Source organism: Vanellus vanellus, assembly GCF_965231255.1.
Source record: "Vanellus vanellus genome assembly, chromosome: 16".
NCBI lineage: Eukaryota > Metazoa > Chordata > Aves > Charadriiformes > Charadriidae > Vanellus > Vanellus vanellus.
The window spans coordinates 14,851,489-14,875,154 of record NC_138921.1 but is presented as its reverse complement, the minus strand read 5'-3'; the positions used below and the strand labels follow the sequence as shown (position 1 = coordinate 14,875,154).

The 23,666-nt window shown below is 49.9% G+C and overlaps 1 protein-coding gene across 1 annotated transcript; it reads left to right on the top strand.

Moving 5' to 3' along the window:
* Positions 1-57: 57 nt before the first annotated feature.
* BRAP (BRCA1 associated protein) lies at positions 58-14,750 on the top strand. The gene is made up of 12 exons (XM_082491490.1): positions 58-225; positions 429-602; positions 1,379-1,580; positions 2,403-2,592; positions 4,122-4,235; positions 4,728-4,876; positions 7,106-7,181; positions 7,812-7,950; positions 8,444-8,553; positions 10,234-10,323; positions 12,248-12,351; positions 13,612-14,750. The coding sequence occupies exons 1-12, from the start codon at positions 144-146 to the stop codon at positions 13,970-13,972; spliced, it is 1,791 nt and encodes a 596-aa protein (XP_082347616.1). The 5' UTR covers positions 58-143; the 3' UTR covers positions 13,973-14,750.
* Positions 14,751-23,666: the final 8,916 nt, after the last annotated feature.

Below are 23,666 nucleotides of genomic sequence, written 5' to 3'. Positions count from 1 at the left end.
CGTCGCCGTCGCCTTTGACGTCATCGCGGCGTCGGCGTGACCCCGGCGGGGTCAGAGGGGAAAAGGTGCGGGGAGGCGGAAGCGGTGTTGTATCTCCGTTGGCCTCCCCCGGAGCGCGGTGGCGGTCCGCCGTGCCCGGGCCCATGAGCGTGTCCCTGGTGGTGATCCGGCTGGAGCTGGCCGAGCACTCGCCGCTGCCCGCGGGCTTCGCTTTCAGCGCGGCTGGTGAGTCCCTCCGGGCCGGGTCCGCTTCCATCCCACCGGGGAACCGGGCCCCGGTGCGGGTCAGCTCTCGTCCGCCGTGGCGGGGGAGGGAGCTGTGCCCTGTCCGCGGCGCCCCTAAGTCTCCCGGGGACCCTCCCGGTGGGTCCCGGTACCGGGGCTCCGCGCCCACCACCCCGTCTCAACGATTCCTTTCTCCTGCGCAGCTCCGGAGATGGCTGCGGAGAGCACCGGGGCGGCCCCGGCTGCTGTGCCGTCCTGTTTGGAGGGGAAAGGCCCCGGGGAGCGGGCGGCCATCCTCCACCAGCACCTCGGCCGCAGGGAGATGACCGACGTGATCATTGAGACCATCCAGCCGCGGCCAGGTACCGGCCTCGGGGGTGTGTGTGGGGGGTGGAAATGCCGGTTTTCAGGTCTGTGGTTGTCACCCACCCCGCTCGGGTGGTGGCCCTTTCCCTGGCTTCCCGGGCGATGGCCCAACCGGTGACAACTGTCTGTTGGTGCGGGATGGTGGAGGTGCTGCTGAGTTTGTGGGTCTCAAGTCCGTCATGCAGTTTGGAAAATGAGTAGAGAGTTAAGGAACGCACGTTGGGGTCTGGACAGGAGCGCTGGTTACTGCTGGCAAACAATTCCCACTCCGTAAAAGGTTAATTTATTTCAGGCTGTGCCGCGGGCTGGTCAGTGTTTTGCCTTCAAACATTGCTGGCCCATAGCAGTGGGACCGTTCGGTTCTGCAGATATTTGAATTCCCAGATAGGGAACAAGGTTAAAGATGGAAACACCAGGTCTTGTCAAACCTCTGGGCTGCCATCAGAGCAGCGCAGGAGGAGCAGCCCGCTTCTCGCCCCTGCTCAGCAGACCTGTCCCTGTTGCTTTGTGTTGGTACCAGTGCCTGTTGGGATTTCACCTGGCACAGTACAGAACCCGCCTAGCTTGATGCACAGCACCAGGGTCCTGCCAGGGGCTCATACCGTGTGTCTGGCAGCTCTGGAGTTTCCCTGAGAACAGCAAAGATGAGATGTGTCTCGGTCTGCCACTTTCTAGGGTTGTAATTTGACTTTTCGGAGTGCTGTTGTGTACATGCAGGCTGTGCCTAGGGAACAGCAGACATTTCTGATGCACCATTAGTAACGTGGAAACTTTTGATTTGTAAAAGATGAAACAAAAGCTGCCATGGAAGGAAGAAAATCTTCAGAGGCTGCATCTGCTGACGACAAAAATAAACATGATGATCAAAGTAAAGAGCGTGAGGCTGCTCCAGACTCACCTTCAAAACAGCTCCCTGACCAGATTTCCTTCTTCAGCGGGAATCCCTCAGTTGAAATTGTTCACGGCATTATGCATCTGTACAAAACAAAGTAAGAATGCTTAATTAATTGTGGCTCTAGTGGGAGCAGTGCTTCTGGATAATGCCGCCACCCGGAAGGGTGAGTCAGTCACCCCGGGGCTGTGGCTCCTGAGCTGGGACAAACAGGAAGGGTGACTCGCACCTGGGAGGGCAGTCAGTGCTGTGAGTGGTGGGACTTGAGGCTGGCCTGGGTCTTCCAGCTGCCTGTGATGCTGCTCTTGGTGGAGAGGGCTTGTCCCAGGGGCTGTAATAGCATAAAATGAATGTGGGATCCTAAAAAATGACATTTGAAAGCAGTTTCTCAAGGGATCCCACAATTAAATTGTGATCTTGGGGGTCTTGGTAGCAGGTGTCTGAGGCAGAAAGCTTCATCCTGTATTTCAGGGATTACAGTGCTGTGCTGTTCCCCTATAATTACGTGAGAGCTTCCATTTGGGGTTTTCCTGAAAGCTATCAGGAGGCATAAAATGGGTATTTGAAACAGTAACAAACATTGCTTACTTGTTCTAGGAATAGTTCTGAGCATCTGTGGCTTCCCAACTTCAACTGTTTTTATAGAGAAACAGATGTCAAATTATTTCTGACAAAACCATTGTTTATCGGAGCTGCCCAGTTTAATCCTTTGCCAAAGAGTAATAGTTTTACCTGGGTACCTTGGACGCTTACCGGAACCCCTTCCTTCTCTCTCTTAATATTTACAAATGTGCAAAAGAGGGTTAAGATTGACAGCAAAGCTATTCTAGTAACTGCGGCTGTTGGAAGTGTGATGTATCCAGCTCTGCCTTTGTGCTCTCTGAAATGACATGAAGTCGTGTCACTGTTGTCTTATCAGCAAGATGACCTCTTTAAAAGAAGACGTAAGGCGCAGCGCCATGCTGTGTATCCTCACGGTCCCTGCTACGATGACCAGCCACGACCTGATGAAATTTGTGGCTTCTTTCTATGAAGTAATTGAGCACATGAAAATCATCCGAGATTCCACTCCAAACCAGTACATGGTGCTGATAAAGTTTAGCTCACAGGTAAGAACTGGAAGTCCCTTTGCTGTAGAAGGGACTACGCTGTTACATACAGCTGCTGTTTAGGAGTGTTGTCTGGCTTCACTGGCCAGCTGTTAGCCACGATGGCACTTTACCCTCAGAGAAACAGTCCTGTCCTATTGCCCAGAGCTTTCCCGGGGCTGCTAACTAGAATTAGTCCCACACGTTGACCTGGAGGCAAGTGTCTGCCATGTTCTAGCTATCCCGGTTCTTGTTGGCAGGGTATTTAAAAAATATATTAAGGATACAGGGTTCTGTGCTATCTCAGAGCATATTCAAAAAGAGAGTGGTGTGGTGTGGTGTGGTGAACAGAAAGGAACCAGGCAGTGGGGCTTTGTTTGCATTTTGGGAAAGACTTGTTCTGCTTTTCTGAGGACCTGGGTGGTCTCCCAGCCACTGCCAGCACAGTGGAAAAAGGACAGTTGTCCACAAAACTGGGCGTCTAGGGGATGAATTATAACCACGTAACAGTTTGCTGCTCAGAGATCGTCTTGAACTACGTAGTTTTAAGCATTCCCCCTTCCAATTCTTCTGTGGGCCTTCTCCCTTGTACCGTCTTTTCTCTGAACTGCAAATGGCTTATTTTGGAGCTGGGAGAGAGGTTTCCCACAGCTGTGAATGCTGCGTGAGATATTTCCCCTGCCTGTTGTACAGATGCAGTATTTGTGTGCGTATTGGGCTATTTCCAGTAGTTGCAAAGGTACATTTTGTATATCGCTGTATCAAATTACATGGGCAAATATCTACTGCTGAGCAGCCTTACAGCAAATCCATAAACCTGTACTCAATTTGCCCCGAAATTCCCATTTCTTAGGAAATTCCCTGAAGCCCTGTTCCCCGGTGACCCCTAATAGCTGTGTCTGCAGGCAGCAAAAGCGGATCTCACGGCCCTTTACGCTTCTGGATGGAGTAATCAAGAATAAGGGAATGTGGCATTCAGCTAATTTGCTTCACTCCGGTGTGATTGTTTGTGAGAGAAAGGGTTTGGGGAGGTTACTGAGTGAAAATGGATGATGTATTTGACAGGTTTTGTTTTGATTCTGCCTCTTTGCAAGTGACTCTTGGGCACAGTTCAGAGCTCACCCAAATTGTGACTGGTGAAATGGATCCTTTCCCACAGTTAAATTGTTCCTTTCCCTGACACGAGTGTCCTGCAATGTGGCCCTCTTAAATTTTTGCAGTTTGCAATTTGCTTTGCAAATGCACTGAAATTGCTGACAAAGACCAAAACAGATGCTGAAGGGAAATCCGTTATTCCTGCTGAATGTTCAAATATCAGAGTAGCTGTCGCTGCTGTGAACTTCACTTCTTGTCTGCAAGTGGTAACGCTAAACCCAGTGCCAGGATGCAATGCCTGCTGGCAGGAGCTGACTGTCTGAGATATCTCCTCGGGTATTACAGGGCTTGGTGGAGGGGAGAAGAGACGATACAGCAGATTTCTGCTCCTCTTCCTCGGTTGTATCAGCTGCGAGTGCTCTCTTTTTAACTGGTTTCCTTTGTTTTGTGCATAGGCTGATGCAGATAGCTTTTATATGGCATGCAATGGCCGGCAGTTCAACTCTATAGAGGAGGATGTTTGCCAGCTGGTGTACGTGGAAAGGGCTGAAGTCTTCAAATCAGAAGATGTAAGTTTGTTTTGTTTCTATTTCCTTGCACTTCAGATGCTTTTAACAGGATTATTTGGACTGGGGCAGAACGCTGCAAGAACTGCTTAACTGTATCAATCCAAACCCCATTTCCTATTCCAGTGCTGTTTCTAACTGGGAGAATTTGTTTGGTGACGTCGTGGGCTTCGTGCCTCGCCACTGCCGCGTCTCTGACCTAAACCTGCTGGGGGTAGTAGATCTGGTGAATCCAGAAAACAGAATGGGGCTGGTGGCAGATGCAGCCCGAGCTGCGATGAGGATCCTGGCTGTGGTGTAGTGAACATTGTGGATCACTTTCTTTTTTGGTAAATTTCTAAGGGCTGTGTAGCAACCCACAGGGTTACTTTGTAGTGTTTTTGTAGCTGAGTGCCAGGAGTAAGTAGAGGGAAGTTTGACTTTTTCTTATGTGGGTGCTTAATTTATGATGATTGGAAGGTGCTGAGCAATTTGTTTCTGCTTGTTCTTTTGAAGGGGGCCAGCTTGCCTGTGATGGATCTGACAGAGCTCCCAAAGTGCACGGTGTGCCTGGAGAGGATGGATGAGTCCGTGAACGGGATCCTTACCACTCTTTGTAACCACAGTTTTCACAGCCAGTGTCTGCAGCGGTGGGAGGACACCACGTAAGAAGCTTTTCTTTATTTCCACATCTGAAACTCTGTTTGAGTGTGGTGGTTACGTGCTGACAAGACTGGTTCTGCTCATCAGTGTGGGGGCAGGAATTACTGCAAGTTCTAATACTCTTTTTTTTTTTTCTTCCCATTAAGGGACTCCCAGAGAGAAATCTCCCTGCCAAAAGTAATTGAATGATGTTTCCTGTGGGCCTCGCTGCTAAGGCAGGAAGGGAGTTGTAGAGTAATGCATATTATTTTAAAATATTGCAGGGTGAAAATACCGGAGTAAACAGTATTGCATGCACACGCAGCCCCGTTTCACTCTGTTGTGTGTCTGTTCGGTCATTTGTTCCCTCGGCACAGCTGCTGCTGCGCTGCAGGCAGATCTGCACAGCTGGCCGGAGCTTTGGGGTCCTTTCAGGAGCTCTGCAGTCTTGCTGTCTTAGATGCTGGGAGAGGATGAAGAAGAGCTGGCCAAGAGCGGGTGTGCAGGGGGTCAGGGCTGGAAAGTGAGACAGAAGGGATGTGGGGAAGGAAGGGACAATGACAAGATCACTCAGTAAATCGGGAAGGGGAGGCAGCTGCTCTAGACAGGCTGTATTATTCAAGGTGGGCATGGGCTGAGTGGCAGGAGGCCATGTCACTGGCTCAGGGAGACCCTCCGTGGTACTGGGCAGTGCTGGGGGTTGGACCCGCGTGTGTCCTTAAAGCAGCTCTTCTTCGCGCTACTGCTAACCCTTTCCTGTTCTTGCTCTTACCATCCTTCACATCCCTGTAGGTGGGGATTTCAGTGTGTCTGAGCTCCTGACAGCAGAGTCCCCTGGCTGGCACCCAGGTGCTGCTGTCAGTTGTGCACATTTTGCATTCTTCTGGACATCTTTACTGCACATCAGGCAGCCATAGATACTGCAGCAGAAAGCTGCCGATCTTCACTGTGTTTTCTTCTCTGTCACTGGTACCGCTGATTGCCTGATTCTCCCTCTGATGGAATGTGAGGAATATTTTAGCCCTCTGTATATCATTTGTAAGCCAAAGTAACAGAACTTCAGTGAGATTAATCAGATCTGTAGCTGTTCAAGTTTATGGGCTGCTTTGCTCCATGAGTCAAAACCAGTTAAAATTTGAAGCAGTGGAGCTTAGCCAGTGTAGGAGCAAGATCCAAAATAGCACTTAAATATCTAATATACAATTTAAGCAGAACTTACGTTCCCAGTCTAGAGGAATGATAAAAGAAAATCCCTGTCCACTTTGCTTAGGCGCCACGGAGGCTGTAAGTGCCTGAATTTGTATAGAAAGCTGACTGCAATCCAATTGTCTCCTCCCCTTGAATATTTCTGTAGCTTATCCAGCAGCTAATGAAAAATACATAAACAGTCCTGGCAACAGAACGCGCGGCCTCAGTTACCCTGCTCCCTAGCTGGGCTTCTAGCCCTTAGGGTCTGGACAAAGATTCCTTCTGGTCTTGGGTCTTCTGTCTTTCTGACAGCACAGTGGTGCAGTTTCAAAAGAAATGATAGCGGGGGTTCTGCTACTGATTCTTTAGGGTACGGTTATGGGGTGTTCTTCCTGGAAGGGCTGAGACTGAATCCGTCACATTGGGGTGCGATTGAAGCATCTCCTCATCTCCCTAGGGTTGTTTTGAGTACTAAGGTATGTTTGCAAAGTGTCAGTACCTCCCTCTGTTACTCAGCTGTCCTCAGCAGCGTGTAGTTACAACATCCTTCCACAACAGCGTGTTCCTGCTGTATAAAACCCTGCAGGTAGTGGAGAACTGAAGATGTCACTTGGCAGCAGTCCGGAGGAGCAGTGTTTAGAGGTGTGTAACACATCTATACAAGTGCTTCTTGCGATGTTTATGGCTGAGGCAGGGAAGTGTTTCTAGAGCTCGGTTGTGGCCTTTTCGCTTACTGGCAGAAGCTGAGATTGCTGGCAGCCTCACTGAGGCTTTTGGTTGCAGATGTTCTTTACACCTGGACTGTAGCAAAACCCGATCAAGCCGAGACTGTGAAATGGCTTCAGAAGAACTGTTCTGTGTTATTCTGTCACCTACTGACTTTAAAAACAGTAGCCTTGTGCGGAATAGGGCAAAGTTGAGTGGGGTAAATGTGAGCCGAGAGATGCGTGCACATAGGGAGTGTCTCACTGCATAAGGCATTGAGCTCTCTGGCTCTCTTTTTAATTACCGTAATACTAAGATGGAGCTCCTTGTGTCTAATCATGATGCTTATTGCCCTCTAGGTGTCCTGTCTGCAGATACTGCCAAACGCCTGAGCCAGTGGAAGAGAACAAGTGTTTTGAGTGTGGAGTTCAAGAAGTAAGTAGGTGGGTGGATGGTGAGTGAGATCTAGACTGGATCTGACTGCACAGATGCTCTAGTTGCTTTTGGGGTTAATTCTGTGGCTGCTTTCGGGATGATTTTACCACTCAGTGGTATACCTGCTTTCCTTTTGAGTTGGCATCAGTACCGGGAAGGGATCTTACCTCCCAGGTTTCCTGTTATGCTACATGTTTCTGATCTTTAGAAAGAAGTATTAGCACATAAGCTGATCAGAGTGTGCATGATGAGTGCGATAGGAGGCAGATAAACTAACGCTGAACTTGGTGGTCCCTTCTAGTCTGTGCTCTTCAGAGCTTGCTTTTTGCTGAGGTGCCTCGTTCGTTCGTTAGTCGAGGCCGTTCTTCCATCCATGCTTGTGGTAATCTACCAGTGTACCCAGCACCTGCAGGCTTGTAATTGGCTTAAATGCACAGGTACCTCCTTCTCTTCCAGCTGAGCAAGGCTTCAAAGAAGGAGGGGGAAAATCAAACACTGTTTGCATTCTAAGGAAGTGACAGGATGTACACAGTATCAGCAGGCCGTCAGTGTCAGATCACACTTTCTCAAAGCGCTGATACCACCGTTTGGCAGCGTTGTATGTACGGAGCTTTCTCGTTCTGTTGACAGAACCTTTGGATCTGCTTAATATGTGGGCACATAGGCTGTGGCCGGTACGTGAGTCGACACGCTTACAAACACTTTGAGGAGACCCAGCACACCTACGCAATGCAGTTGACCAACCACAGAGTCTGGGACTATGCTGGAGGTAAGTACCCTGTCTTCTCCTTTTGTAGGATGACCTTGTTTGTAAAACAGCTTTCAGGACCCTTTAGTAAGAGTACTGGCAGTAGAGTTTGCTTGGAGATTAAGGGGTTCGCATCTGTACTAATACCTTGTCTTTTGGGAACATCTGTCTCTGCTCTAATAGCAGTTTTCGTGGGTCTGTAGCAGATGGAGAAGGGAGAACACGATTCTGTAATGAACTGGGGCGGTCCTGCAGTCTCTGTGGAACGTGTTTGTTACTCCCTTTCCATCAATTTGCCCTGAGGTATGGGAATGGGCTGTTGTAATAAATATCCTGTAAGGTGTCTGTGTGAAGTCTGCTAAATAACAAATACATCTGTTGTTGGCTTTCTGCCTTGCTAATATGCTGTTGCAGCAGTCTGCATGGTTAATTGTGCTGCATAAAGTATTTCCACTGGTGTCAGCCTGGGTGTTCTTAAGCTAAAACTCCCTGTGGTTGAATTTTCTCTCTTCAGATAACTACGTCCATCGACTGGTTGCAAGTAAAACCGATGGGAAGATAGTTCAGTATGAGTGCGAGGGAGATATGTGTCAGGAAGAGAAAATAGATGCCTTGCAATTAGAGGTAAATATTTTTGGCTTTGTTGGACTCTGCATCATGCTGCTGTGTGGAAGTGTTTCAAATCCAGATATGACTACAGGAAAATTACATCAGCTTATGCAGCAGACCTGCATGTAGGCAATCATCTTCAGGCAGAAGCAGGATGCTTTTACTGCTGGTATTTTTTTGGTGGTTTGTTGTTTGTTGTTTTGTTTTGGGGTTTTTTTGTTTGTTTTTTTTTTTTTCTTAAAAAAAACTCCTTCTTGGCTCTGCAGAGCCAATGCAGCTAAGTGTAAGCTGGCTGCAGTTTCGTCCTGTGTGCACTGGTAGATCGAAGATTAGCTGGTTATGCTGCTACACTCAGGTCATTGGAAAGAGAAATGCCCATGAGAGTGCCCAGACTCACTCACCAGACCCTTCCTAGTGGGTCTGTGACTCGGCTTAGGAGACATGATGTCTATGGAACTGTTAATTCGAGTAGTTTAGCTTGTAAACTGAGCAAGTACGTAGGAATCCATGGCTATGTGCTTACCTTGGCTACCAAAGAAAGCTGACAGGCTTTTCTGATACCAGCCCTGTTCTGCTCCCTTCTCTTGAACAGGTAATGATTATTTTGTACCTGTTGGCCAGCTTCTCCTATCCTAACTAGAAGGGTGGAGGAGAGAAACTCAGAATTACTGCTCCACTGAGCAGATATACTGCAGCATGATTTCAGCCGCATTAGACGCAAGGGTATCTGAGGAGGAACAGCCCAGAGAGACCAGACTTCATAAGCTTATTGCTCAAATAAATATTTGGTTGCTTTTCCATGAATTTTCTGAGTAAGACTTAGATGCTGAAACAGATATTTTTTAACCCTTTTTTTCCTGGGAGATTGGCACTTAAAGCACGTAAGACCTCTCTATCTAGCTTATAAGATCTAAATGTTTCTAAACAGAATTAATTTGTCAGTGTATTTTGGTGCTCTTACATTACTGAGATTGTTCAGGGCTTTTTGCACATGTCTAATTCTGTTGTGAATGCCCAGTTTGGTGCTTATTTGCCCGACGATAAGAAATGATAATGTTTTCCAACCTTCTCATAACTCATTTGCAGAACCAGGAGGGAAAAGATGGGATGTAAGGCATATATCCTTGTTCAGATGCCAAAATAACATTGGAATGGGCTGTACTTGTTGGAGAACAATAACTGTGAATAGTTATACACAGCTGAGGATGCTTTCCCAGAGATGTTCTGACAGTGAAGCTAGATACGTGCGCTTAACCTTCTGCATTGGGTTTTGGGCTGTGAATAGGGAACTCCACAATCTTTGGGGTCTCAGACTCTCGTGAACAGGGATGGCTGATTCTTCATTTTCCTGTGGAGCGTAAAACTTGTAGAGATTTATTGCTACTACAATGAAAAATCTGTCTCATCTTTAAAAAGCTCTTGGCGTGGCTATGGCTTGGCGGAACTTTTACTTGATCCTTGCTGTTGTGCTCTAAAGACTTTCCTTGACTTCAAAAACAAAAATCAAGTGATTTGATTTTGAAATCAAATTGGTGAAACACATCTGCTGGATCTGCAGATTGCACGTATGTTCAGAATGTCCTGTATGCTCAACTTCACCTGATTAAATTGATTTGTATATTGGAGCCCTTTGGGCTTCTTAATCAGCTTTTACGGAAAAGCTGACTGTTCTGTGTATACTTTCTGTGTTTATAGTACTCATATTTGCTAACAAGCCAGCTGGAATCACAGCGGATCTATTGGGAAAACAAGATTGTCCGTATAGAAAAGGATACGGCTGAAGAGGTGAGCTCTGCTCTGGGCATGTGTGAAACTCTGCTGAAACAAGCCCTGGACACTGTTAAGTAAAATGGGAGACGGAGCTTTTGGGTCTCTCATACAGCCTGAATGTTGCGTGACGTGGCCTCGCATAGCCTGTTTCGCTACCAGCTGAGAAAATTGGCTCCAAGACGTATCCCTTATCTCCCTGCTCAGATCTTGCAATTTGCTGCTCAGTGGTGCAGAAGTAGGTAGATTGCCACCTAGATTGAAGGTTGATTTAAGTGTGCTGCTCAGGAAACTGCAGCAGTGGTGAAAACAAGCCCGTGCTGCTGCAGGATCTCTGCTTGCCGATGCCATCCGTCTCGCACTGACGTGTATCTCTAGGGAAGGTTAGTGTAGCATAGACAATATGACTTTAATTTGCTCGGCTGCAGAAAGTGGAAGCTGCCTTTCTGCTCTAAATGCATATTGATTTGCCCTTTCTTTTTGATCCCCTATCTCTCCTCATCACCCTTTGGGAAAAGTTCAGAGTCTCCTCCTATAAAGCATTCTGTAGGCAGGACTGCTTCAAAATGTCATGAGCAAAAATCCACTGAGAATATTTTAATGCTTTTCACTCTACATAGATCCTTTCAGCTAGGTTTAAAGTGAGTCAGGATTTAGGGTTGAGTCCTTAACTGAACTTTCTGCATGACTTTTAATTAACCATTTAGTATCAGCAGTTAAGTAGCATCGTAAATGTAGAAATTATGACTGTTGAAATAGTGTCATTGACCTTGGTCTAAAGAACAGTCCCAGAAATCTTATGGAGGGCCCTATACAAGGAAAAGCTATAGCAAAAATCGTCTTGCGTATGACCAGGAAACGTGGTCCACAAAGCAACTTCAAAGTGAAACGACCATGCTACGTGCCCCAAATGTGGTTTCATGTTTAAAGATCCTTACAATTTTACTCATGGCATTGGCTCCGTGTAAGTCTTGTCTGGATCAGTGCCACTACGCAGTGTATGCCATTATCAGTGCTCGGGCTACTTCCCCAAATTAACCATCAGCTGCATAAACATTCAGTGATTAACGCCGGAAGGCTTAAAACCTGCTCTGCATTGACTCTGGCATCAGTGAAGGCACCATGTGTGCTGACACTGACATTTATCCAGATTGCTCCTCCAGGAAAGCATTTTTCCTTTAAATTCCTGCCTCCGCCGCATGCAAGCATGCTTTTGACACTAATAGAGAGGAAACAAGTATTTCTGTTTATAAATCTCCTGTAAGGCTGATGTTGGAGGTTTTGATGTGTTCTGTGCAGTGCCTAGAGAACGAGAGCTTGGTTTTCTGCAGCAGCAGCAGTCGTGAGTCATGAAGTAGAGGGGAAGAGGAAGCCAATGTACGTGTGTTTCAGTTTGCGTTTAGCACGAGTAAGATTTTCGTGTCAGTAGGTCACCGCCTTATGACAGCAAGCTGCTGAGTCAGTGCCGAGCAAAGTAGCGCGTTAATTTTCAGACTTTGACCATACTTATTTGAGGTTTAATTTAAACTGAGCAAAAAAAGCCCGGTGTTGTAAAGCCTTAAGATGGAAATTTTAAGTTTGCTGACAGGTACAAAAAAAAGTCTGAGAGAATGGCTAAATGAATGCTGAACTGCAGTCAATAAGAAGTTAAGGATCTGTTGCAGCTTTTGTGTGAATGGAGTGCCTGGCACAGACTTGCAGCCTGAGTTGCTCTTCTGTGTGAGCAGCTTCCACGGCAACGTGGTTCCTCGTTGGGGTACTGCGAGGTGTAATGCAGAGGGTCTTCATCAAAATTAAGCCTTCTTTTTTTTTTTTTCTTTTTTGCATATCTGCATATAGTAATTGGTCAAAGTCTAGAAACCACTGTAGAAAAATTGAATGTCATAATGAAAGTGCAGAGGACTTTGATCTCTTTGAAATGCCTGTGTGTTTGTTTTTACAGATTAACAACATGAAGACCAAATTTAAAGAGACCATTGAGAAGTGTGACAGTCTGGAACAGAGGCTGAATGACTTGCTCAAAGAAAAGCAGTCTGTCGAAAGGAAGTGGGTACCGCTGCCAGGTTTAGTTCCATGCAGCCATTAAAACTGCGCACTGACATCCAAAAAGAAAAAATCATGCTATTCTTGGGCAATTTTGAGCTATTTAAACTGGTATACCGAGAATACAGCTTATTTTAAAAAAAGCTCTCGTTTCTGTAGGTGTTCACAAATTGAAAGTGCCTGTTGAGCGGAACGCAGCTTTTGGGCTCTTGGCTCTTTTTACATGGTCTGCATATTTAGCATTCAGTAATCCTTCCTCTCTGCCTGCTCAGAAGGAGACGCCGGTCTGTTTTGCAATTGGCGGATCCATCTTAAGAGAAGAAAGGCAGCTCAGCAGAGGCGTCTCACCCAGCGCAGAGAAAAACGTAGATCTTAGGAAGTGCCTAGATGAAAGACGTCAAGCATGGGGAATGGTGCAGACCAGCGTGTTCCAGCTCCCGGGGTGGGACCGCCTGTTCTGCTCCTCGCAGCCCACCAGGCCCCCGGCACCGCTGCCCCTCCAGCAGTCCTGCTTGGAGCGGGGAACCCAGGCTGGTGTGCTGCGGTTCAGGCAGCTCACCTTGCTGAGTGGCAGTGAGGCTGTGCGATGCCAGAAAACGGTCAGGGCAACAGCACTTGAGTCGTTAGGAGCGGGGAAGCACTGCCTGTGAAACATAAGGCTACTGATATCCTTGTGGGAGCATCTCGCTTCTGAGTGAAGTGGTATCTTCAGGGTCTTGTACTTGGAGCGTGGTGGGAGCCAGCGTCTGGGAGTCCCCGACTGCCCTTAGCTCTCTAAGGAGCCCGTGTAATCTCTGCGCCCTTTTCGGCGCCTGTTCCGTAAGTTGCAGATGTGTGTTCAAGGTTACAGTCCCACGCTCCCACACACACCCCCCTCCGCCTGTTGCCTCTGTTGGCCTTTGGTGCGAGATGGAATCACTCAACTTGCAAGGGAAGGGATTCTCCCAGGTTATGCAGTTTGAGGGACAAAAGGAAGGGATTCTGCTGCACGACATCCTATTCCGTATGCAGGTAACACCATACAGAGAAGCAGGTGCTAGCAAGCCTTAAGCCGGGTGGAAAATCCTGGGGGGGATTTCGGAGTCCTCTTGCGTTGCCTCCCCTTGCCCATCTTTTGCCAGAAAAGCAAGTTCCAGGTGGTCTTGGTGGGGCTGAGGAGGGCTGGGGGTCTGTTGCCCTAAGGGATTGGAAATAAAAAGGATGCAGTAGTGTTTGATCTTGGTATAGCGCGCTGCTTTCCTGACTTGTGCTTCTATTTGTAAGGTGTTCTCAGCTGAATAACAAAGTGGCTAAACTTTCCAACGAGCTGAAGGAGGAGCAAGAACTGAATAAGTGTTTGCGAGCGAATCAAGCCTTGCTTCAGAACAAACTAAAGGAGGAGGAGAGAGTGCTAAAGGAAACCTGCGAACAGAAGGACCTGCAGATCTCTGAGATCCAGGAGCAGTTGCGGGATGTCATGTTCTACTTAGAGACGCAACAGAAAATCAATCACCTCCCAGCTGAGACCCGACAGGAGATTCAGGAAGGACAGATCAACATTGCAGTGGCATCTTCTGCCAGCTCCTCCACAGGAGGAACGGGCAAACCTTCTTCCAGGAGAGGCCGTGGCAAGAGGGGCAAATGAGAACCGGAATGCCCCGTTCCCATCCTGAAACTGGCCGTGCTGGTGGTAGGCCAGGCTCAGCTCTCGGGACTCCAGCTGGGGACGCCCAGTTCACTAAAGCTCAGCTAGAAATTGTCGTCAGAGCTGCTCATAAAACTGGCTGCCAGTCAATGGAGGTGTCTGTGGTTATTTAAAAGCATTTTCACTGCACTATTTAGCTATTTTTAGGCAGATCTTGACGATCTTTTTGCCTTCCTACCTTTTCAAAGCCCCTCCCGTCATGCATTTGACTTTCTTCTTGGAGAGTGTACTGTTTGGGGTGGGTGTGTACATGTTAAATATCGCATTCCCTGCAGGGGTGCTGCAGAGTAGGGTAGGCCCAGTGCGTGAGGCTTCTCCAGTGCTTCCCCTGGATTAAAAGAGCATTCTCGATTAAGAAATGATTTTTATTTAATAAACAGTGTAAATTAGATTGTATACATCTCCTTTTAGTATGTGCAGTCCCGATGCTTGCAGAACTGCTAGTGCGGGAGTAGAACTGTAGTTTGGAAATAAAAAGGAAAATAAACCATCTTAGCGGTGTAAGAAACTGAACGAGTCCTCAAGGCTTGTAACCGAGGATATTAAACGCTTTAAGGGACTTTGCTACTATCTCTTTCTTCATTTTAAAGATGGCCTTTGAAAGGCCGGTGCTTGCTGCCTTTCGGGCAGAAAGCATGAAAGTTTTATATTCTGGAAGCTGTTTAACGTGGCTATTTTACAGGCACCTCTACAAATTAAATAGAGCCGTCCTTGTGAAGACGGGTACGCGTTAACGTATTAACAGCTGCCGCGGTCTTCCGATCCTCCTGGAGTGGGGTGCGTGTGCGTTCCCTGCGTGAGCTGCACTAGGGCTGCGTTGGCGTAAGCCCCAGCGCCGCTATCCTCAGAGCGAGGTGAGGAGAACGACTAATGCAGCGTTTTAAAAACTCTTCCTCCATGCCCGCGCCCGGCCTTCGCAGTAGCTGCTCGCCCACAGGGCTGCGCGCGCTGCCCCACAGCGGGACCCTCCCCGCTAGATGCAGCTGTTGTATCCGCTTCGCGCTGCCTGTTCCGCTCCGAAATGCGGCTCTGCCCAAAACCTCAGCTGGCAAAACTTTCGTGTTCTTTGCCCCAAAGGTACGTAGATCCGGTAAGGGAAATTTGAGGACGAATCTGAGTGGTTTTTCTTTGTTGGTTTTTGCTTAGAATATATATACCAAGCTTGATGCTCTGGGGTGGGATGAGTTTTACCCTGGCTGGAGAAGTGACTGTCCTGGTTGCTGTGTTGTGCTCGGCAATCTCAGCGTTCAAAGGCTATTCAAATTGGCTGAGGGACCATAGTATGATCCTTTTCTGTTGTTCGAACTGCAGGAACAGCTGTGACCTTATATTGTAACGCCGAAAATACAGCTCTGACTTATACCAGCTCCAGCCTGGAACAAAGAAATAAAAGAGCTGGTCCTTTATTGCTAGAAGTTGTTCTTTTTGGCCAATCGAAAGGAACGAATTACAATAAATAGAATGGTTCTCGGAAGGTGAGTCGTTACAATCTGCTTCCTGACTTTATGATACAGGGCGCTTGTCCGTGCACTCACTGCATCCTCTGCTCGGGTTTGGAGATGTGCCCTGATCATCTGGAACTTCTCCCTTTCCCAACTTTGTAGCATGAATGTACACTAACTCTTTTCTAGTGTGTGGATTGTACAACCAGGCCTCTGCTTTCTGTAAATTATTTTAAGGACCTAGAGACATACAACACAGCTTGCTCTCCTATAGAAACTATTTTATTTGAGATATATTTTTACACCATCTAAGGTCCTCTGACCTTTGGCTGAAAGCTTGCTTTGTGTAGAACACTAAGATGCTGTACTGGATCTTGGAATTCATTTTCAAAAAATGTGATTGAAAATTAAACCGGCGTGCAGTATTTCTGTTTGTGTATTCAACTGGAAGCGGAGGGAGGAGATGGCAGGGAGAACGAAACATGCGACTTATTCTGTTTGAAGTCTTCTACTTTTTAACTCCAAGGCAAAGCTGTCCACACGAGCTCTTTGTCATGTTTGGGTTGGGGGGAAGTTTGGTTCAGCTGAGCTGATACGAGCAGATAAGGCAGGCTCTGGCTCGTTAGAAGGGGGCAGCTCATGCAGAAAAAAATTGGGTTGTTGAATACTTTTGTGTTAAACCAAATTACCCTCAGTCCTTGAGTCCCCACCAGCTTCTCCTAAAATTGTCCCAGGTGCTGAGGCACCCTGCGGTGTCCGTCTGGGTGTTTAGTCACTGCTGTAGATCCGGGGCTCTCCCCGGTGAGACGGAGGGCACTCTCCCTTGCGAGACTTCCCCCGCGGTGGGACCAAACTCTGTCTGGCCGTGGGGCAGAGGCAGCACTGATGTGGCTTCAGCCCGCGCGTGGTGAAGGGAAAAATCCCGGCAAAGGCTGGTCTGTGGCTCTTCCTTACCCCTCATGCGGACACCCGACTGCCTGGAGAAAGCAGCGGCGCTCAGCACCCTCCAGCCTGTAATGGAGTTTCTGCCGTCTGCGCCTCACACAACAGGTCAGCTTTGGGGCTGATGACTCAGTATCAGCACAGGAGAAGGCTGCAGGAGCAGAAAAACCCCCAAGCACTGGACAGCTGAGATTGGCCCAACTCCTTAAAATAGACTGGCTTGTTTTGTTGGGTTTTTGTTTGGTTTTTTTTTTTTTTTAATCATGAAAGAAACACACGCCCCCATCCTTCGATGAACAGCAAAGGGCTTTTACTGTCTCTGCCGGTGCTGTGTGGGGTGGCTGGAGTGGTACCAAAGAGCTCTAGGACAAAGCCTGCCTTGGCGCTTGCCACGTGGCAGTAATGGAGAGGCGATGTAGCAGGAGCAAGAAACAGGGGACCTGCTCTCCCTGCAAAGGGCCGCAGGCGACCAGCACGTTCTTCTAAACTTCACTGCTGTTCCCTCTCCACAAAAGGTCCCTGATTCACCGGCTGGCAGAGAGGGAACAGGACGGCAAAATGACTCGTGATTCTGCGTACGTGGGCAGGACGGTAACGGAAACGCCCAAGGCAGCCCAAGAACCTCCGATGTCAGCTCAGCACCTCTGTAGCGAGAGCATCCGCCTGCTCGTGCGAGGAGGTCATCGGGGACCGCAGGAAAGGCTGCGGGATTTAAAATGGCCAAATGGAGAAACACAGATGGAGCGGAGTGACAGCCAGAAGTCGCACGAAGCTTGGCAGAGCCCTCCGTGCTTTGAGGATGCTGAAATGATTCACTCCAGCAGCTGTTCCCGAGTGAGCGGAGGGGAGAGGCGGTTAGACAGGGTGATGGGTCGGCACGGCTTCTCAGTGGCTGGGAGGAGCAGCACCCGCAGCCGGAGGGACCACAGGGACAGAAAGGGCCGTGTCCCCCTGCTTGGAAGGGAAATGTAGAGCAGCTCTGGGTGGGCTGGAGCCCAGAGCTCAGCTGTCGCTGCTTCACGCCAGGGATGTTCCTCATAAGCAAAGTCCAGATTGGCAGGAGGTCCCAAAAACAGTGCTGCTTGGAGGGACTCAACTCCATGGTGAGGTGGGCTTCACCTCTGGCACCCACAGGGTACATCCCCCAGCTGCGAGCAGGATCTGCTGGGGTGGGAGGGGAACGCAGTGCCCAGGAGACCTGGGGCCACCTGAGCTCCAGAACCCCCCCCCGGTCTCTCTGCTGATGGGTTTCCATGAGCGCTTTTGGGGCCAGCCCACCAGCAGCCTGCAGAGCCCCCCCTGTGCAGCCCAGCCCAACCCCACACAGGTACCGCAGTTTGGGGTGAGATGCCTGGCTCACATCGCTCTGTTTCACATGGTTCCAGGGACTCACTAATTTTTCGGTGGGATAATTTGCCTCGTGGGAAGAACCTGTCCCTTAACACCAATTAATCCTCTCTGTGATATGGGTTCTGCTCTTTTAGGACCTGAGCTCCTGGGGGAGGTGACGTCTCTCTGGTTTGTGCCCGAGAAAAACCTCGTGTGGTGTCACTAGCAGAGCAGACACGGAATCACTCCACGGGTGTCTGTCCATCCATCCGAGCAGCTGGACCCCCCCACGGCCATGCTGTGCCCCCTGTGCCTGCGCTGCAGCCAGCCCGGGCCGCTCTGAAGGGACACGCTCCCGTCCCACCACCCGCTCTCCATTCCCTTTACCTTTTCACTGGAGCCCAGTTCCCCAAGGCCCCATGGAAAATTCCTGCCTTGATCTGCACCAACTGACTTGTCTGTTCTTGTTTGAGCTCTGAGAAAGTCACATCCATTTTTCCGAAGCTTTCCCCCCTCCCTCTCTTTACATAAATGGGCATTTTGGTCTAATAACTGTATTCTAAAGGCAGACGCGCTCAGCTGGTGCAGCTCTCCGCAGCAGGTCCTACACCGGCACAGTCAGCAGCGTTTGGAAGGACGTTTTGCAGCACGGGAGGGACTTTTATATATTCATTCTCCAGCCTGAATTCCTGCACACGTTTCCCAAGGCAAGAGCCAACTCTCTGCGCTGGTTCGCTTCAGCCTCCAAGGGGCAACAGCAAAATAGCGAGAGCTTTGCTGGAAGGAGGAAGCAATTTGTGATATTTGCTTTCATTTCGAGCCCAAGTTACAACCCCACGCCTCACCCTTCCTGCTCCCGCACCACCCGTGAGCAAACGTTATTTATAGCGGCAACCGGCATTTATAGCTTTGCCCCTTCTTGACCTGGAAGTAATTGGTTAATTGAGTTAGACAACAAACCTCAAAACGCTCACATGGTTTCCTTCCACCTTCTCGCAGGGAGCTGGAGAGTCAAAATCCTTCCATCCCAAGCCCGTTAAAAACATCAAACACCTCAGAGAGAGCAATAGTCACTTCCCCAGCAGGAAATTGGTCCCTCTTGGAACCTCCTTCAGGGCCAACAGCTCCTATAAAGCGGCTGCACCTTGTGGGGGTCACTGCTGAGCTGGAGCTGGAGCTGGAGCTGGAGCTGGAGCTGGAGCTGGAGCTGGAGCTGGAGCTGGAGCTCGCTCTGGGGCAGGTGGGACACCTTTGCAGAGGGTTTCCCATGCTGTGCCAAGGCTGGGAAGCAGCGGAAAGCTTTGCTGCGCGCTGGTGGGAGCCGTGCTCTGAGCGGACCCACCTGAGCTCACCAGGAGGCTGAGATTTTGGTCTTTTGCACGGGTTTTAGTAATGTGATGGCTCCGTGGTTGTACGGGTTAGCTGGGTCTGTGGGCTTGAGGGCAGCGGGGTGAGGATGAGCCCTCGTCTCGCTTGCGCTGTGTTAAGCGTGTGTCATTCCCAACGCGAGATCCCTGGGGCTGCGCTGGTCTCTGGTGCTGCGCCCTGCATGTTCCTTGTCGTCTGAAGGTGGGACATCAGTGGCAACGCTTCTCTTCTGTGCTGCTGAAGGGGTTGTGCTCACAAAAGTGTTTAAGTTGAGCTGCAAAGCCCCCGTGTTTGTGCTTGGGGGAGGGCAGGGAGCTACGGGTGCTCCATGTAATGCCGGCGGAGGCTGCAAAACATTCTCTGGTGGGCTTTTCCTGGGGGTAGACTGCACTTAGCTCTTTCTCTTGCCTGTTATCAGTGTCCCTGTGCGCTGGCGATGGTCTTGGAGGACAGTGTCAGTGTAGGACACACTTTGGTTTTCTGGATGCAAAGATGATGTTCTGGACGACTGTTTACATGCCTCTGCCTCCCTCTTCCCCCGTGTCTCTATTTATATGTACTTTGTGATAGTTATTAGTTTGTACTGATGTGTGACGCTGGCAGGTGAAGAAATGTACGCCCTTGCCCTGTAAAACAAAGGGCATTAAGCACATGAAACAAGCCCACCTTGGGGGGGTCCTTCTCTCTGGGGTGGGGGGAGACCCCCCCACTACGGGTGTGAGCAAGGTTCCAAGGCAACTTCATGGTCTCTATGTCTGAGCTCTGTAAACCTAAAATAAAACCACAGTAAATCTGTTTAGCATGTCAAATGTGACTAGATCTCCTAGAACAATTCCTCTATGCTACTGGTAATCTTAGTCCAAGCAGAATTCCTGTAGGCTGGAGAAACTCCTAGTGCCGTTGGCTCGAATCCACGGTCTGTGTGGAGTCCCAGTTGGAAAACCTTCTGCGAGGGCTGGAGGAGCCGAGCGGGAGATGCAGCCGAGCGAGGTGGGTGAGCTGGAGTTGTCCACAGGAGACAGAGATGCTGTGGCAGCCAGCGGCCCCGCCACGATGGAAGGGGAGCTGGCCGGTCTCGTCCGAACACAGCCGTGCCAAGAGCTTCCCTCTGCAAGTGCAGGGGTTGCATGAGGAGCGAGGAAGACTTTTTCCAAGCAATTCTCCTTGGCAGCTTTCGAACATGCTCGGGCTTCGCTGGAGCAAAGAAGAAATCCCACCTGGATCCTGCCTGTTCGGTGAAGGAGCACCGAGAGCTGAGCACAGCCCCGGAGCTCCTGGCCTCCGACCCGGCTAGCGTACCCCTGCAGCTTCATCGCAAGGAGCCAGACACGTACTCCTCCTCCCAAGAAACCAACAGGGAGGAATGAACAGCGGTGTAAAAGCCAATGTCCATAGGCAGCCGGGTGGGAATGCGGGCAGCGTGCTGAAATCACAGCATTTTCCTCTGCGGCGATCACAGTCAAACTGCAGAAGCAGTTAAGAGGATTAGATATTTTTGATCATATTTGCAGCTGCGCTAGCTATAACTGAGAGGAGAAATCCAAATGCTTCATCTCGGGAAGCATCTCTGAGCCTGGAAGAGAACATTCCCTCGGGACCCCGCATCTGGCTATGTGCTCAGCCCCGGTTGTTTTACAGAGCTATGAGGATTTGTCCTTCCTACAGCTGAAGCAGTGGCGTTTGGCTCCCTCAAAGACCCGGGCTCCCGTGGAAAACTCGCTGCGAGCCAGCCCGGATGCAGGGCTCCGAGTTGTAATAACGTCTCCAAAATGTCAGCTCCCACGCAGAAGGCCTACGTCTCCCGAGAGCCACAGCCTAAAGGAAGAACACGTTAGAAGCCCTGCCAGGTTTAGAGCTAGATGTGAGAAGGGAGATCCCTCCCTGGACATCACTAAGAGGATTTCTTTACCGGTTGTCTTAGTCCTGCGGTGCTTTAGCAAGGAAAACCAATTGCACCGTATAGTTAAGTTTCAGCATCACATTCTCACATCTTTAGTGCTGTTACCGTCCAAATAAAAATACCTGATCGTTCCCGCTGAAGCTGAGCCCTGCAGAGATGCTGGTGACGCGCTGCCGGCACCGTAGTAGGAAGCTCCCCCGCTTTTCCCGAGGGACACCTCTGATGAGCCCTTGGCCCCCACCGCAGGCGGGATGGGCCGAGGGGGAGTATGGAATCCATTAAGCTCTTTCTCCAATTTTAAGTAAAAACGTGGCCATGAAACCAAGGAAGAAGACATCGCACGTGTGCTGGAAGCGCGTGGCCCCACTTGCAGAGGCTGCCTGGGGTTCCCGTGCGGAGGGGTGGTGGTCCGTTCTCCACGGAGGGAGGCTCTGCTGATGCTCCTGGCTGGGGCAGGCAGGTTCCTCATGAAGACAAAATCCCAGATCCGAGCCCCAGGTGTAATGTGTCGGAGGAGGGGAAAAGTTCTGCATCTCGCTTCCAATTTGCCTGATGATTTTAGCACAGAGTCTTAGCGAACAAGGGAAGGAGTGCCAGAGGTAAAAAATTCAACCCTCTCCAAACGCGGCCGTGTGGTAGTCATCTGCCAAAAAACGTAAAGCAAGATCACAATCCTAAATTTGTCCTTTGAATGTACCTGTGCCCGTTCTGTCGTAGTTTCCTCCTAATCCCCAGGGATTAATGCTGAAGTGCATTGAAACATCTGAGGTGAAGGGGCACGGTGGAAATTCCTTGCGGGCTGGTAATAATAGCTGAAAGCTGCTCCGTGAAGCAAACCTGAGGCTGACTTGGTTTTTAATGGACATCTGTCTGTAGGGGGAAAAAAATGCCATGGCAACTGGCTTTCTTGTTGGCATGCCTGTCTCGGCGCAGGGACGGGGAGAGGGTGGGTATTGCGGGGTCTGTGTAGCTGCGCTCGGGAAAGGTGGAGGTAGAGCTCGAGGAAGCTGTGAGGCAAAGGTTGTTTATGCTCTGGGAGCACCAGATCTTGAGGGATTTAAGAGCTAAATCTTGGCATAACGATGGCTTTGTGTGCCGCTGCTTAGCGGGAGCTAGGCTGGGTTTCTTCCCCCCCCCCCCCCCCTTTTGTAAAAATGTGAAATCTGAAAGCGTAAAGCACCCGGCTGAAGATTGGCTGGCAGTTTGCTGGGCAGAACTGGGGTCTCCCAGTTTGCAGCTCTGTCCCGAAACAATTGCTACGGAGCTAGAGCATCACCGTACGGGTCCTGGAGCTTTGCCGCCTGAGGAAGGAAATGCCTTTGGGGTCCGAGGCCAATGGAAACAGCGAGCAAGGTTCATCAAAATGTTGGTTATAGGTGAAACGAGCTCTGGCACTTCTGTACCTCTCTCCTGAGCTCTGTGGTCGTCAGCATTTCCCTTCATCTCCTGTTGGTTGCAGGAGAAGCAGCTGGGACGCGTGGCTCAGCAGGCGTATCCATCACCTGCACCCTGTCTGAACTGAGCTGGAGGGGGATGCTGGTGGGCTCAGAGAAACTGGGAAGAAATAGCTATAAAAGGGCTTGAGAGCGGCCCTGCCAAGAAGGACTCGGGGGTGCTGGGGGGTGAAAAGCTGGACATGAGCCGACAATGTGCGCTGGCAGCTCAGAAAGCCCCCAGCATCCCGGGCTGCTTCCCCAGCAGTGTGGCCAGAAGGCAAGGGAGGGGAATCGGCCCCTCTGCTCTGCTCTGCTCTGCTCTGGGGAGACCCCCCCGCAGTGCTGCCTCCAGCTCGGGGGGTACCAACAGCAGAAGGACACGGACCTGTTGGAGCGGGGCCAGAAGAGGCCACAGGGATGCTGGGAGGGCTGGAGCCCCTCTGCTGGGAGGACAGGCTGGGAGAGTTGGGGGGGTTCAGCCTGGAGAAGAGAAGGCTCTGGAGAGACCTTATTGCAGCCTTCCAGGAGTTAAAGGGGGCTACAGGAAAGATGGGTACAGACTTTTTATTAGGGCTTGTTGTGACAGGACAAGGGGTGATGCTTTAAACTAAAAGAGGGGAGATTTAGGCTGGATATAAGGAAGGTTTTTTACAATGCAGGTGGTGCAACACTGGCCCAGGTTGCCCAGAGAGGTGGGAGATGCCCCATCCCTGGAAACATTCCAGGTCAGGTTGGACGGGGCTCTGAGCGACACGGTCTAGTTGAAGATGCTCCTGCTCATTGCAGGGGTTGGACTAGGTGACCTTCAGAGGTCCCTTCCCACCCAAACTATTCTATGATAAAAGTGCAAGTGCGGATCAAAACCTGTATCTGACAGGAGCTGATCTCTGCTTGGAGCCGAGCTGTGAATTCGAGGGGCTGCAGGCAATGAGAAGGCACCAGGGTGGGCAGGAAAGGCAGAGGCGGGCAGCAGTTGTCCTGCCTGGTTGGTCTGGAACTTGGGCTTTGGTTTTGCTCGTTGTCATGTACATATCTCTCTCTGGTTCGGCCAGTAGCGCGTTCATCAGCTAGAACTGAAGGCAGCTTTGCTGATGAGCTAATATCCTATCTCCCTGGGAAGTGCTTCTTGTTCGTTGGAGTGCCTGATGTGTCTTCCTAATGTCTTTCCAAGTGTTTGGAGATCCCTGTGCCCATAGCCCTGTTCACAAAGCTTTAGC

Coding starts and splice junctions, on each gene's coding strand:
- BRAP (XM_082491490.1), top strand. CDS start 144: ATGAGCGTGTCCCTGGTGGTGATCCGGCTGGAGCTGGCCGAGCACTCG. Junction 4,236..4,727: donor AAGTCTTCAAATCAGAAGAT/GTAAGTTTGTTT, acceptor GTTCTTTTGAAG/GGGGCCAGCTTGCCTGTGAT. Junction 4,877..7,105: donor CAGCGGTGGGAGGACACCAC/GTAAGAAGCTTT, acceptor ATTGCCCTCTAG/GTGTCCTGTCTGCAGATACT.